Source organism: Somniosus microcephalus, chromosome 31, assembly GCF_052327205.1.
Source record: "Somniosus microcephalus isolate GS21.2 chromosome 31, FLI_Smic_1.0, whole genome shotgun sequence".
Lineage (NCBI taxonomy): Eukaryota > Metazoa > Chordata > Chondrichthyes > Squaliformes > Somniosidae > Somniosus > Somniosus microcephalus.
In genome coordinates, this window is record NC_141017.1 from 36,492,891 (window position 1) to 36,507,454 (window position 14,564).

The following is a 14,564-nucleotide window of genomic DNA, read 5'->3' on the forward strand; positions in this document are numbered from 1 at the left end:
TCCTGACATCACCCCTGAACGGCCTAGCTCTGATTTTAAGGGTTGCTAGTCCAGTACCATAAACATTGGGACTTAAGTTTCACACCCTTCTTGACCTTTGGCATATGTGCTTCTTGCACACTTTAAATTGGTCACTTAGTGTCAGCTGTGGCTCAGTGGGTAACTCGTGCTTCGTAGTCAGAAGGTTGTGGGTTCACATCCCACCCAGAGACTTGAGCACAAAAATCTAGGCTGACACTCCAATGCCGGTATTGAGGGAGCGCTGCGCTGTCGGAGGTGCAGTACTGAGGGAGCGCTGCACTGTCGGAGGGGCAGTACTGAGGGAGCGCTGCACTGTCGGAGGGGCAGTACTGAGGGAGCGCTGCACTGTCGGAGGGGCAGTACTGAGGGAGCGCTGTACTGTCGGAGGGGCAGTACTGAGGGAGCGCTGCACTGTCGGAGGGGCAGTACTGAAGGAGCGCCGCACTGTCGGAGGGGCAGTACTGAGGGAGCGCTGCACTGTCGAGGGGCAGTACTGACGGAGCACCGCACTGTCGGAAGGGCAGTACTGAGGGAGTGCCGCACTGTCGGAGGGGCAGTACTGAAGGAGCGCTGCACTGTCGGAGGGGCAGTACTGATGGAGCGCCGCACTGTCGGAGGGGCAGTACTGAGGGAGTGCCGCACTGTCGGAGGGGCAGTACTGAGGGAGTGCCGCACTGTCGGAGGGGCAGTACTGAGGGAGCGCCGCACTGTCGGAGGGGCAGTACTGAGGGAGTGCCGCGCTGTCGGAGGGGCAGTACTGAGGGAGAACCATACTGTCGGAGGGGCAGTACTGAGGGAGTGCTGCACTGTCGGAGGTGCCGTCTTTCAGATGAGACGTTAAACCGAGGCCCCGTCTGCTGTCTGAAGTGGACGTAAAAGATCCCATGGCACTATTTCAAAGAAGAGCAGGGGAGTTCTCCCCGGTGTCCTGGGGCCAATATTTATCCCTCAATCAACCTCACTAAAACAGATGACCTGGTCATTATCACATTGCTGTTTGTGCACAAATTGGCTGCTGTTTTTCTTATATTGCAACAGTGACTACACTTCAAAAAAGTAGTTCATTGGCTGTAAAGCGCTTTGGGACGCCCTGAGGTTGTGAAAGGTGCTGTATAAATGCAGGTTCTTTATTTTTTTCCTTCTTGCTTCCTTATAGAATCATAGAATGGTTACAGCACAGAAGGAGGCCATTCGGCCCGTCGAGCCCGTGCCAGCTCTCTGCAAGAGCACTTCAGCTAGTCCCACTCTCCCGCCCTTTCCCCTGCAAATTTATTTCCTTCAGGTACTTATCCAATTCCCTTTTGAAAGCCACAATTGAACCTGCCTCCACCACCCTTTGAGGCAGTGAATTCCAGATCCTAACCACTCGCTGCAAAAAAAAAGTTTTTCCTCATGTCGCCTTTGGTTCTTCTGCCAATCACCTTAAATCTGTGTCCTCTGGTCCTCGACCCTTCTGCCAATGGGAACAGTTTCTCTCTATCTACTCTGTCCAGACCCCTCATGATTTTGAACACCTCTATCAAATCTCCTCTCAACCTTCTCTGCTCCGAGGAGAACAACCCCAGCTTCTCCAGTCTATCCACGTAACTGAAGTCCCTCATCCCTGGAACCATTCTTGTAAATCTTTTCTGCACCCTCTCTAAGCCCTTCACATCCTTCCCATTGTGCCCAGAATTGGACACAATACTCCAGTGGAGGCCGAACCAGTGTTTTATACAGGTTCATCATAACTTCCTCATTCTTTCTCATGCATTAACTGGGTGTTGTTTGATGAGCAGGAAACCAATCCCCAGGTTAATCCAAGTACTGAGAAACCTACCCAGGTAACTACAGAAAAAAGTACTTCATTGGCTGTAAAGTGCTTTGGGACATCCAGTGGAGGTGAAAGGCGCTATAGAAATACAAAATAACCAACAGAAAATGCTGGAAACACTCAGCAGGTCAGGCAGCATCCGTGGAGAGAGAAACAGAGTTAACGTTTCAGGTGTACATAAGAACATATGAAATAAGAGCAGGAGTCGGCCATTCGGCCCGTCGAGCCTGCTCCGCCATTCAATAAGATCATGGCTGATCATCGACCTCAACTCCACTTTCTTGCCCGATCCCCATATCCCTTCATTCCCCTAGAGTCCAAAAATCTCTCGATCTCAGCCTTGAATATACTCAACGACTCAGCATCCACAGCCCTCTGGGGCAGAGAGTTCCAAAGATTCACAGCCCCCTGAGTGAAGAAATTCCTCCTCATCTCGAACTTAAATGGCCGACCCCTTATCCTGAGACTGTGCCCCCTAGTTCTAGACACTCCAGCCAGGGGGAAACAATCTCTCAGCATCTACCCTGTCAATCCCCTCAGAATCTTGTATGTTTCAATGAGATCACCTCTCATTCTTCTAAACTCCAGAGAGTATAGGCCCATTCTACACAATCTCTCCTCATCGGACAGCCCTCTCATCCCAGGAATCAATCTAGTGAACCTTCGTTGCTGTTAAGTCTGTGTGTTCTAGTTGTAATTACTAACACAGACTACAAGATTAAAGTTCAACAGGTCTTTACTGGTTGGAGGTCAGGACTATACTAAAATACAATATTACTACACAGTGCTTATATACCGGTGGTCACCACCGGTATTACGTATACAGCAGCCAGAGAAAGTAGTACATCTTTTAAGGTGGAACAGGCTTAAGTTCTCTTAAGGTGGAACAGGTTACATACACCACAATCCTCCCTTTTTAGCTTAACAGTCATATCCCCATTTAACATAACATAATAATAACATATATAACTTCAGGTATAAACAGTTCAAAGGTTCAGTCTCTCAGGAGGCCTTCTGATTCGGTTTGGATAACGCCTTTCAGTGGTCTCTGATTCCTGTTGCTGAGGTGACTCCTCTAGTTGGTCTCCCATGCATTGGGTGTTATCATCCTCAGGTACATTCCCTGCCGAGGTAGATGCTTCAGGTTCATTAACGTCTTCCACAGTTGTCTCTGTCGCAACCATGGGTTCGACCCTTGCTCTCGATTCTACCAGTTGATCCGCATGACGCCTTATCACATTGTTACCAATATCTACTGTGTACATTAGAGGTCCTTGTCTGGCCCGAATTGTTCCGGACTGCCATTTTTCGTTTCCATAGTCCCTTGCCAACACTGGTTGTCCTACGTCGAAACTTCGAGTGGTCTTGTTATTAATATGCCGGAACTGTTTGTTTTCCACTTCCCTCCGCACATTTGGTTTATAACAAGTCCAACCTGGACCGCAACCTCCTGTTATAAAACATCATGGCAGGACTTTGGTTAGTCACTGCATGAGCGGCGTTTCGATATGCCATTAGGAAATTGTCCACCTTGTGCTGTACATAGATACATAGATACATAGAAGATAGGAGCAGGAGTAGGCCATTCGGCCCTTCGTGCCTGCTCCGCCATTTAATGAGATCATGGCTGATCCTTTAATTCAGTATCCCGTCCCCGCCTTCTCTCCGTAACCCTTAACCCCTTTTGCCCGTAGAAATATATCTAATTCCCTCTTAAATATATTTAATGAGCTGGCGTACACTGCCCTCTGTGGCAATGAGTTCCACAGGTTCACCACTCTCTGAGTGAAGAAATTCCCCCTCATCTCTGTCCTAAATGGTTTAGCCCTTATCCTTAAATTATGTCCTCTAGTTCTGTTCTCACCCGCCAAGGGAAACATTCCTTCTGCATCCAGTCTGTCTAGACCTGTCAGAATTTTATACACTTCTATGAGGTCCCCTCTCAATCTTCTAAACTCCAGTGTGTACATCCCTAAACTACATAGTCTCTCCTCATAGGTCATTCCCGCCATTCCTGGTATCAGCCTGGTGAATCGCCGCTGCACCCCCTCCATGGCAAGAACATCCTTCCTCAGATGAGGCGACCAAAACTGTACACAGTACTCGAGGTGTGGTCTCACCAGTGCCCTGTACAGCTGCAGCAAGGTATCCCTGTTCCTGTATTCTAACCCTTTTGCTATGAAGGCCAGCATACCGTTTGCCTTCTTGACCGCCTGTTGCACCTGCATGCTCGCCTTCAGTGACTGGTGTACAAGAACACCCAGGTCTCTCTGTACTTCCCCCTCTCCCAATCTATTGCCATTTAAATAATAATTTGCCCTCCCGTTCCTGCACCCAAGGTGGATAACTTCGCACTTGTCCACATTATAGTGCATCTGCCATTTATCCGCCCAATCGCCCAGTCTGTCCAAATCGCTCTGGAGCTTCCTGGTCTCTTCCTCTGAGCCCACCCCACCTCCTAGTTTAGTGTCGTCTGCAAATTTGGAAATGCTGCATCCGACTCCCTGATCCAGGTCATTAATGTAAATTGTGAACAGCTGGGGGCCCAGGACAGATCCCTGTGGTACCCCACTTGTTACTGCCTGCCATTCAGAAAATGAGCCGTTTATTCCAACTCTCTGTTTTCTATCTGACAGCCAGTTCCCTATCCACGCCAAAACTTTCCCCTTTATCCCATGAGCCTCAATTTTCCATGCTAATCTTTTATGTGGGACCTTATCGAAGGCCTTTTGGAAGTCCAGGTACACCACATCTACTGGCTCTCCCCCATCTATTCTACCAGTTACTCCCTCAAAAAATTCCAATAGATTAGTCAAGCACGATTTACCCTTTGTAAATCCATGTTGACTCTGTCCTATCCTGTCCCCATTTGCTAAGTGCTCCGCTATTTCATCCTTAATGATGGACTCCAGCATTTTGCCCACAACTGATGTAAGGCTTACAGGTCTGTAATTACCTGCTTTTTCCCTACCCCCCTTTTTGAATAGTGGGGTAACGTTAGCTACCCTCCAATCCATCGGCACTGTTCCCGAGTCTAATGAATTCTGAAAAATCATCCTTAGTGCATCCGCTATCTCTAGGGCCACCTCCTTCAGTACCCTAGGATGCATGTTATCAGGCCCTGGGGATTTGTCCACCTTCAATCCCTTTAGCTTCCTTAACACCATATCCTTAGAGATATTGATTTGCGTCAGTTCCTCCTTTGCCAATGTCCCTATTTTTCCCGATATCCCAGGGAGGTTTTTTGTGTCTTCCTTCGTAAAGACTGACCCAAAGTATGCATTTAGTTGATCTGCCATTTCCTTATTTCCCATTATATATTCCCCCGTATCTGACTGCAATGGACCAACTTTGGTTTTCACCAGTCTTTTCCTTTTGATATATTTATAAAAGCTTTTGGAGTTAGTTTTTATATTTTCCGCCAGCTTGTTTTCGTAAGCTATTTTGCCCCTCTTGATCATGCCCTTTGCCCTCCTTTGCTGTAGCGGAATCTGATCGTCGTTCATGGCCTTTATTGCCTTTTTGAATGTTTGGACAAATCTCTCGGCCAACCCGTTTGTAGCCGAATGATATGGGGCAGAGGTATAATGTTTCACCCCATTCTTCTTTAAGAATTTTTGGAATTCTTCTGACACGAACTGTGGTCCGTTGTCCGAACAGATCTGTTCTGGCAATCTGTTCCTTGCGAATATTGTTCTTAACACCGCAATTGTCTTTTCTGAAGTAGTGGTATTCATCTTGATCACTTCTGGCCATTTGGAATGTGCGTCCACCGCAATTAGGAACATGGAGTCCATGAATGGACCAGCAAAGTCAATATGTACGCGTTGCCATGGGGCTGAAGGCCATTCCCATGGGTGTAGTGGTGCGATCGGAGGTGCATTTTGCACTTTTTGGCACCCAGCGCAGCTTTTCGTCAACTCCTCTATCTGTTGGTCAATACCCGGCCACCATACATAAGCCCTAGCAAGACTTTTCATCTTAACTCCCCCCAGATGACCTTCATGCAGTTCTTTTAGAACTCTTTCCCTTAACTTGGGAGGAATAATCACTCTTGTCCCGTACATCAAAGTACCATGGCAGACGGACAGCTGGTCTCGCCTTGCCGAGAATGCCGGTAACAGAGGATCACCACATGTTGGCCATCCTTTCACTGTCACCTCGTAGACTCTGGACAGTGTCGGGTCGTTCCTGGTTTCTCTTTCAATACTTGCATTGGTGACTGGTAAACACTCGATGATGGTCGAATGAAATAACTCAACAGGGTCAACTTTCGTCGTTTCTTCTTCTTCAGGTAGCGGCAGGCGCGACAGCCCATCAGCATTGCCATGCTGCTTCGTACCTTTGAATTCTATTTGATATTGATGTGCCCCTAGGAAAAGGGACCATCTCTGGAGACGCTGTGCTGTCATCACTGAAACACCCTTCTTAGGGTTAAAAATGGATACCAACGGCTGATGGTCTGTCAGAAGTGTGAATTTTTGGCCCTGCAGGTAATGATTAAACTTCTTCACTCCCCATACAAGGCTGAGAGCCTCCCTATCGATCTGCGCATAGTTGCGCTCAGCGGAGGTCAATGATCTGGATGCAAACGCAACTGGCCTTTCCGTGCCATTTGGCAACTTGTGTGAGAGTACTGCCCCAATACCATATGGAGAAGCATCACAAGCCAACCGAATAGGCAGTGTCGGGTTGAAGTGAGCCAACACTTCCTCTGAGGTGATCAATTCTTTGCTTTTGCGAAATGCCTTCTTACAGTTTTCGCTCCATTCCCATGGTACCCCCTTCTGTAAAAGAGCGTTTAGCGGGTGCAGTACCGTGGATAGATTTGGTAGAAATTTATGGTAATAGTTAATCAATCCTAGAAACGACCTCAACTGAGAGACATTATCCGGAGCGGGAGCCTTTACAACTGCCTCTATCTTGTCAGGAGACTTATGAAGCCCCTCCCGGTCAATGACATGACCACAGTACGAGATCCGCTTCTGGAAGAACTCACATTTCTGCCGATTAACTCTAAGTCCATACTCTTTCAGTCTGTTGAGCACCAGTTCCAAGTTTGCGAGGTGTTCTTCATCACCATCACCTGTAATCAGAATATCGTCCAGGTAACATTGTGTGCCTGGAATTCCCTGTAATACCTGCTCCATGGCCCTCTGCCAAATTGCTGGAGCCGATGCCACTCCAAAAACCAGCCTATTGTACCGGTACAAACCTCGATGCGTGTTGATCGTGAGGTATTGGCGTGACTCTTCTTCAACCTCCATCTGCAAGTACGCCTGCGCCAGGTCTATCTTGGTGAAGTGTTTCCCGCCAGACAACGAAGCAAAAATATCCTCAATCCGCGGAAGCGGATACTGCACCGTGTGAAGCACCGGATTAACGGTGATTTTGAAATCTCCACAGATGCGAACCTTCCCTGGTTCTCCTGGCTTGTTGCTCGAAGGACGTTTCATAACGGGAACAATGGGCGTAGCCCACTCACTCCAATCTACCTTAGACAGTACACCTGAACGTTCTAGCGCGTCCAGTTCCGCTTCTACAGTAGGTCGTATTGCATAGGGTACCGGTCTGGCTTAAAAAAAATTTGGGTGTGCGTGTTCATCAATCTTGATGTTTGCCGTAATTCCTCTCAGTGTTCCCAGTCCCTGCTGGAACACCTCTTTAGCATCATCCAATATTTTGGACAATCGTTTAGGTTTGACATCTGTTTCCCCGGAATCTACCGTTAGTGCCTTCAAGGAGTGCCAGTCCATATTCATTTTCCTAATCCACTCCCGTCCCAGTAGTGGTGGACCTCCTTCAGGTAGCACATATAAGTCCATTACTTGGCTTTCTTCGCCCTTGTGGACCACTTTTACCTCTATCTTTCCGATGGGGTACACTCTTTGCCCTGTGTATGTTTTCAATATAATCTCCGTATCCCGTAAGGGAATATGTTGGAATAACCTTTTGTAATCTTTCTTATTCATGACCGTCAATGCCGATCCAGTGTCCAATTCCATCTTTACTTGGACTCCTGCTATCTGAAGGGTGACCCAAATTGTCTGGAGATCTGCATCCTTACCAACGTTGTGTACTCTTAAGCTACCCAGTTCATTACTGCTAGCGTCTGAATCTGACTTCTGTTTGGTCAAACTGTTCTTTGTCACCTTGTGTACCTTTATGTATTTTTCTTGCGGTGACTTTTTGTTGCTGGTCTTCTTTCCTGACCGGCATACTTTAGCTATGTGGCCAAGCCTGCCACACGTTCTGCATTCTTGGTTTTTAAACCAACACTGGTTCTGATCGTGCGTTGTCTTTCCACAACGATAGCATTTTACAGTACTCAAACCCAATTTATTTGTACTGAGTTCCGGTGACCGTAGCTGCATTACTGCCGTGCCTCTCGCTGCGGCTTCGTGTGCTGCTGCCATAGTGACCGCTTTCTCAAGCGTCAGCTCATTCTCCTCGAGCAGTCGCTTTTGTGTATCTTCTTTTAATAAACCACACACAAATTTATCTCGTAGCGCCTCTGTCAGTCTCGTTCCAAACTGACAGTACTTTGCTAGCTTACGCAATTCCATTAAATATTCAGCATTGCTTTCATCCTTCAGCTGCCTTCTGCTGTAAAATTTAAATCGTTCCGCTAGCATCAGCGGCGTGGGGTTTAGATGATTTTTCAGGACAGTAACAATCTCCTCGAACGTCTTATCCGCCGGTTCATCTGGTGATAAAAGGTGTTTCAATTGCCCGTATGTCTTCGCACCCATTAAGTTTAATAATGTTAGTGCTTTCTCTTCATCTGGAATTTTATTTGCTTTACAATAATTTTGTATGCGTTCTACACACATGGCCCAATCTTCGATGTCGCTATCAAAGGTATTAATGTTCCCATGTTTAGGCATCGTTGCAATTTAATTTATTTTAATTTTTATCCAAGATGGCGGCTTCCCGCTCGTCTTCGTCCTCCGCCTACAAAATGGCGGTTTTCCCGCGCTTGGCGGTCTTCACCCGTCCCCCGACGCTGTCTCCGCTTCACCGCGGCTCTCGCGCCTTCAGTTGCCCCAGACGCTGCGCCTTTTTAGCCCGAATGCGGCCCGGCCCTTATCACCAGCCGCGATCGATGTCCCCGCGCTGCGCCTTTCGGCCCGAATGCGGCCCGGCCCTTATCTCCGGTCGCGATCGATCTCACCGCCCTTATTCCTCCGTCTTCCCTCCCCGTCTGTACAGCCAACGCGGCCGACTTTCTGGTCGCGTCGCTGCCCGGCTTACCCACCACCGAGGAAGAAAGAAGATAGCTGACAGCCGCTGATGGAGGCTTCGAGTTCAGGATGTCTTCTGCACTCTGGTTTCTCGATGTCTGCCGCGTGCCGTGTCTTCCAGCAGGGTGATGAGGGTGGAAGCCTCTCTTCGATGTCCGTTCTGTGGACGAAGCCGCCGTGGATATAAACTGCCGCAGGGTAAGAATCGGACTCGTCGCCACTGTTAAGTCTGTGTGTTCTAGTTGTAATTACTAACACAGACTACAAGATTAAAGTTCAACAGGTCTTTACTGGTTGGAGGTCAGGACTATACTAAAATACAATATTACTACACAGTGCTTATATACCGGTGGTCACCACCGGTATTACGTATACAGCAGCCAGAGAAAGTAGTACATCTCTTAAGGTGGAACAGGCTTAAGTTCTCTTAAGGTGGAACAGGTTACATACACCACAGTTGCACCGCCTCCAAGGCAAGTATATCCTTCCTTAGATAAGGAGACCAAAACTGCAGCTTTGTCAGAAATACAAGTTACTTCTTTTTATACATACACACACACACACACACACACATATATTTTTGTGCTCAAGTCTCTGGAGTGGGGCTTGAACCCACACCCTTCAGACTCAGAGGGAGCTGCCCACAGATTTATTGCATAAAAATCATTTTGAGCTGGACTGGTTGATGGAAAGTGCTTTGATTATAAGGAGAGTTTCTTTTTATTCGTTTGTGGGATGTGGCCGTTGCTGGCAAGGCCCAGCATTTATTGCCCATTCCTAATCGCCCTTGAGAAGGTGGTGGTGAGCCGCCGCCTTGAACCGCTGCAGTCCGTGTGGTGAAGGTACTCCCACAGTGCTGTTAGGGAGGGAGTTCCAGGATTTTGACCCAGTGACGATGAAGGATCGGCGATATACTTCTAAGTCAGGATGGTGTGTGACTTCGAGGGGAACTTGTAGGTGATGGTGTTCCCATGCGCCTGCTGCCCTTGTCCTTCTTGGTGGTGGAGGTCGCGGGTTTGGGAGGTGCTGCCGAAGAAGCCTTGGCGAGTTGCTGCAGTGCATCTTGTAGATGGTACACACTGCAGCCACGGTACGCCGTTGGTGGAGGGAGTGAATGTTTAAGGTGGTGGATGGGGTGCCAATCAAGCGGGCTGCTTTGTCCTGGATGGTGTTGAGCTTCTTGAGTGTTGTTGGAGCTGTACTCATCCAGGAAAGTGGAGAGTATTCCATCACACTCCTGAGTTGTGCCTTGTAGATGGTGGAAAGGCTCTGGGGAGTCAGGAGGTGAGACACTTGCCGCAGAATACCCAGCCTCTGACCTGCTCTTGCTGCCACAGTATTTATGTGGCTGGTCCAGTTAAGTTTCTGATCAATGGTGACCCCCAGGATGTTGATGGTGGGGGATTCGGTGATGGTAATGTCGTTGAATGTCAAGGGGCAGAGGTTAGACTCTCGCTTGTTGGAGATAGTCGTTGCCTGGCACTTGTGTGGCACGAATGTTACCTGCCACTTATCAGCCCAAGCCTGAAGGTCGTCCAGGTCTTGTTGCATGGAGTGATGATAAGGGATGTGAGAGTTTATTGCCCCAGTCAGTCACTGGGGGAAAGCTGGGAATGGAGTGATGATAAGGGATGTGAGAGTTTATTGCCCCAATCAGTCAGTGGGGGAAAGCTGGGTCACCAACCTTGTTCCTGTCTTTCCTTTCAGTTGCTGTTCGCCGCCTGGCCCTGCAGGGGGCGCAGCCAGGTGTGCGCGACCTCTCCACCGAACTCGCTGCGGGCACAAAAATCCCTGATTGACGCGGAGACTGACCAATGGTGAGCCGGGCCGGGGCGATCGGTGGCCAATGGGAGAGGGAGAGGCAGGTCGGGGGGCGGGAGCAGCGGGCCCAGTAAGGTGGGTTGCGCTGGGGGTTGGGGAGGCGGGAGGAAGAAAATGGCGCCGGGCTGGAGCAAGCGCCCGAGCGGGAGGAAGAAAAGCAGCGTGCTGAGGAGCTTACACCGCCTGAAGGTACTGCCCCGGCCCCGCGTAACCTCTCCCAACACTGACATACTCCCCTACACAAAAAATCCCCACCACCCCCAGATAAAGGTGGGGCTGGGGGAGGCGCAGCTCAGATCAGCTCGGCACAGTTTCCCCCAGTGACTGACTGCAGCAACAAACTCTCACATCCCTTATCATTACTCTCCTGATAATCACAGCACTTTCCAGCAACCAGACCAGCTCAAAAGGCTTGTTATGCAGTAAATCTGTGGCTCAGTGGGCAGCTCCCTCTGAGTCAGAGGGTTGTGGGTTCAGGCTTGATACTTGAGCACAAAAATAGGAGTGTGTGTAATATATATATATGTATGCGTGTGTAAATATGTGTACATACATGTGTGTATGCGTACATGTGTGTATGCGTACATGTGTGTATGCGTACATGTGTGTATGCGTACATATATGTGTGTATGCGTACATATGTGTGTGCGTACATGTGTATATGCGTACATATGTGTATGCGTACATATGTGTATGCGTACATATATGTGTATGTATGCGTGTGTATATATGTGCGTGTATATATGTGTGTATATATGCGCGTGTGTATATATGCGCGTGTATATATATGCGTGTAAATATATAGTATGCATGTGTATATATAGTATGCGTGTGTATATAGTATGTGTGTATATAGTATGTGTGTATATTGTATGCGTGTGTATATTGTATGCGTGTGTATATTGTACGCGTGTGTATATTGTACGCGTGTGTATATATGTGTATGCGTGTATATATGTATGCGTGTATATGTGTACGCGTGTATGTGTGTGTGCGCGTGTATGTGTGCGCGTGTATGTGTGCGCGTGTATGTGTGCGCGTGTATGTGCGCGTGTATGTGTGTGCGCGTGTATGCGCGTGTATGTGTGTGTGCGCGTGTATGTGTGCGCGCGCGTGTATGTGTGCGCGCGCGTGTATGTGTGCGCGCGCGTGTATGTGTGCGCGCGCGCACGTATGTGTGCGCGTGTGTATATATGTGCGTGCGTATGTGCGCGCGTGTACATGCGTGTGTACGTGTGTGTACACGTGTGTATGTACGTGTGCACACGTGTGTGCGCGTGTGTGTGCGTGTGTATGTACGTGTGCGCACGTGTAAATATATGCGCGTGTAAATATATATCTGCGTGTGTAAATGCGTACGCGTGTGTAAATGTGTGCGCGTGTATATGTGCACGTGTATATATATGTGTACGCGTGTATGTATATGTGTACGCGTGTGTATATGTGTACGCGTGTATAGGTGTGCGTGTGCGCGCGCGTGTGCGTGTGCGCGCGCGTGTATATGTATGCGCGCGTGTGTATATGTGTATGCGCGCGTGTGTATATGTGTATGCGCGCGTGTGCATATGTGTGCGTGTGTATGCGCGTGTGTACGTGCGTGCATATGTGTATGCGTGTGTGCATGTGTGTGCGCGTAGGCGTGTGCATGTGTGTAGGCGCGTGTGTGCATGTGTATGCGTGTGCATGTATGTGTATGCGTGTGTAAAAATTTGTATGCGTGTGTAAATACGTGTATATATGTATGTATGTGTGTTTAATAATAAATATATATGTATGTGCGTGTATAAAAAGAAAGACTTGCATTTCGATAGCGCCTTTCACGTCCACCTGACATCCCAAAGCACTTCACAGCCAATGAGGTACTTTTTATTTTGAAGTGTAGTCGTTGTTGTAATGTAGGAAACGCGGCAGTCAATTTGTGCACAGCAAGCTCCCGCAAACAGCAATGTGATAATGACCTGATCATCTGTTTTTTTTTAGTGATGTTGATTGAGGAATAAATATTGGCCCAGGACACCAGGGAGAATTCCCCTGCTCTTCTTTGAAATAGTGGCCATGGGATAATTTACGTCCAGCTGATAGAGCAGACGGGGCCTCGGTTTAACGTCTCATCCAAAAGATAATTACAGGGTGGTGCTATTCATAGTATATATATATATATATATATGATTAAAGGATGGTGCACTTCTGACGAAAGGACATCGACCTGAAACTCTGTTTCTCTCTCCACAGATCTGTTGCACACATATGTCTTATCAAAACACTTTCCATTAACCAATCCAACTTAAAATGCTTTTTATGAAATAAATCTGTGGCTCAGTGGGCAGCTCCCTCTGAGTCAGAAGGTTGTGGGTTCGAGTCCCACCCCAGAGACTTAAACACAAAATCTAGGCTGACAGGGAGCACCGCACTGCACTGTCGGAGGGGCAGTACTGAGGGAGCGCCGCACTGTCGGAGGTGCCGTCTTTCGGATGAGACGTTAAACCCGAGGCCCTGTCTGCTCTCTCAGGTGGCCATATAAGATTCCCAGGCCGCTATTTTGAAGAAGAGTCGCCCCCGGTGTCCTGGCCAATATTTATCCCTCAAACAACATCGCTAAAACAGATGATCCGGTTATTACTGCGTCGTTGTTTGTGGGAGCTTGCTGTGTGCAAATTGGCTGCAGCGTTTTCCAATATTACAACAGTGACTACACTTCAAAAAAGTACTTAATTGGCTGTAAAGCGCTTTGGGACATCTTGAGGTTGTAAAAGGCGCTATAGAAATGCAAGTCTTTCTTTCAAGGTTACCTACCATCATAGAATGGTTACAGCACAGAGGGAGGCCATTCGGCCCGTCAAGCCCGTGCACTTCAGCTAGTCCCGCTCCCCCGCCCTTTCCCCGTAGACCCTGCAAAATGTTTTCTTTCAAGTACTTATCCATTTCCCCTTTGAAAGCCACGATTGAATCTGCCTCCCTTTCAGGCAGCGCATTCCAGATCATAACCACTCGCTGAGTGAAAAAGATTTTCTTCAAGTCGCCTTTGGTTCTTCGGCCAATCACCTTAAATCTGTGTCCTCTGGTTCTCGACCCTTGCGCCAATGGGAACAGTTTCTCTTTGTCTAGACCCCTCTATATTATATATAAGGATGATGCAATTCATGCATGCATATATGACGGTGCAATTCATTTGAATTGTCACATCAATCTTAAAATGCTGTAAAAAAAGGCAAGATTATCTGTTACACCGGCTTTCAGCATTCTCTTTAATGTGTGTGTGTGTGTTTTAATACTTGCTCAGATGCAGCCTGGGATTTGGGGGTCTGGATTGAGATGACACTGTAATATCAGCAACAGATGTGGTTGCAGGGAATTCCTTTGTCTGCTACTTTAGCGTTGGTGTTTCCCCGTTGATCTTAAGGATTAATGCCCAATAACGGACAGAGGAATTTTCATCCCTCAGCAGAGAGGTCAATAATCAGGGGGCACAGATTTAAAGTAATTGGTCGAAGGATTAGAGGGGAGTTGAGGAGAACTTTTTTCACCCAGAGGGTGGTGGGGGTCTGGAACTCACTGCCTGAAAGGGTGGTAGAGGCAGAAACCCTCATCACATTTAAAAAGTACTTGGATATGTGCTTGAAGTGCCGTAAGCTCCAGGGCTACGGACCAAGAGCTGGAAAGTGGGA

At 48.1% G+C, this 14,564-nt stretch overlaps 1 protein-coding gene across 1 annotated transcript in view; it reads left to right on the forward strand.

Moving 5' to 3' along the window:
• Window positions 1-10,978: 10,978 nt before the first annotated feature.
• dcaf15 (DDB1 and CUL4 associated factor 15) overlaps window positions 10,979-14,564 on the forward strand; it is a 29,334-nt gene continuing 25,748 nt past the window's right edge. Inside the window, exon 1 of the mRNA XM_085971814.1 lies at window positions 10,979-11,088. Coding sequence (XP_085827940.1) covers window positions 11,014-11,088 — 75 coding nt within the window. The 5' untranslated portion in view covers window positions 10,979-11,013. The remainder of the gene's footprint in view (window positions 11,089-14,564) is intronic.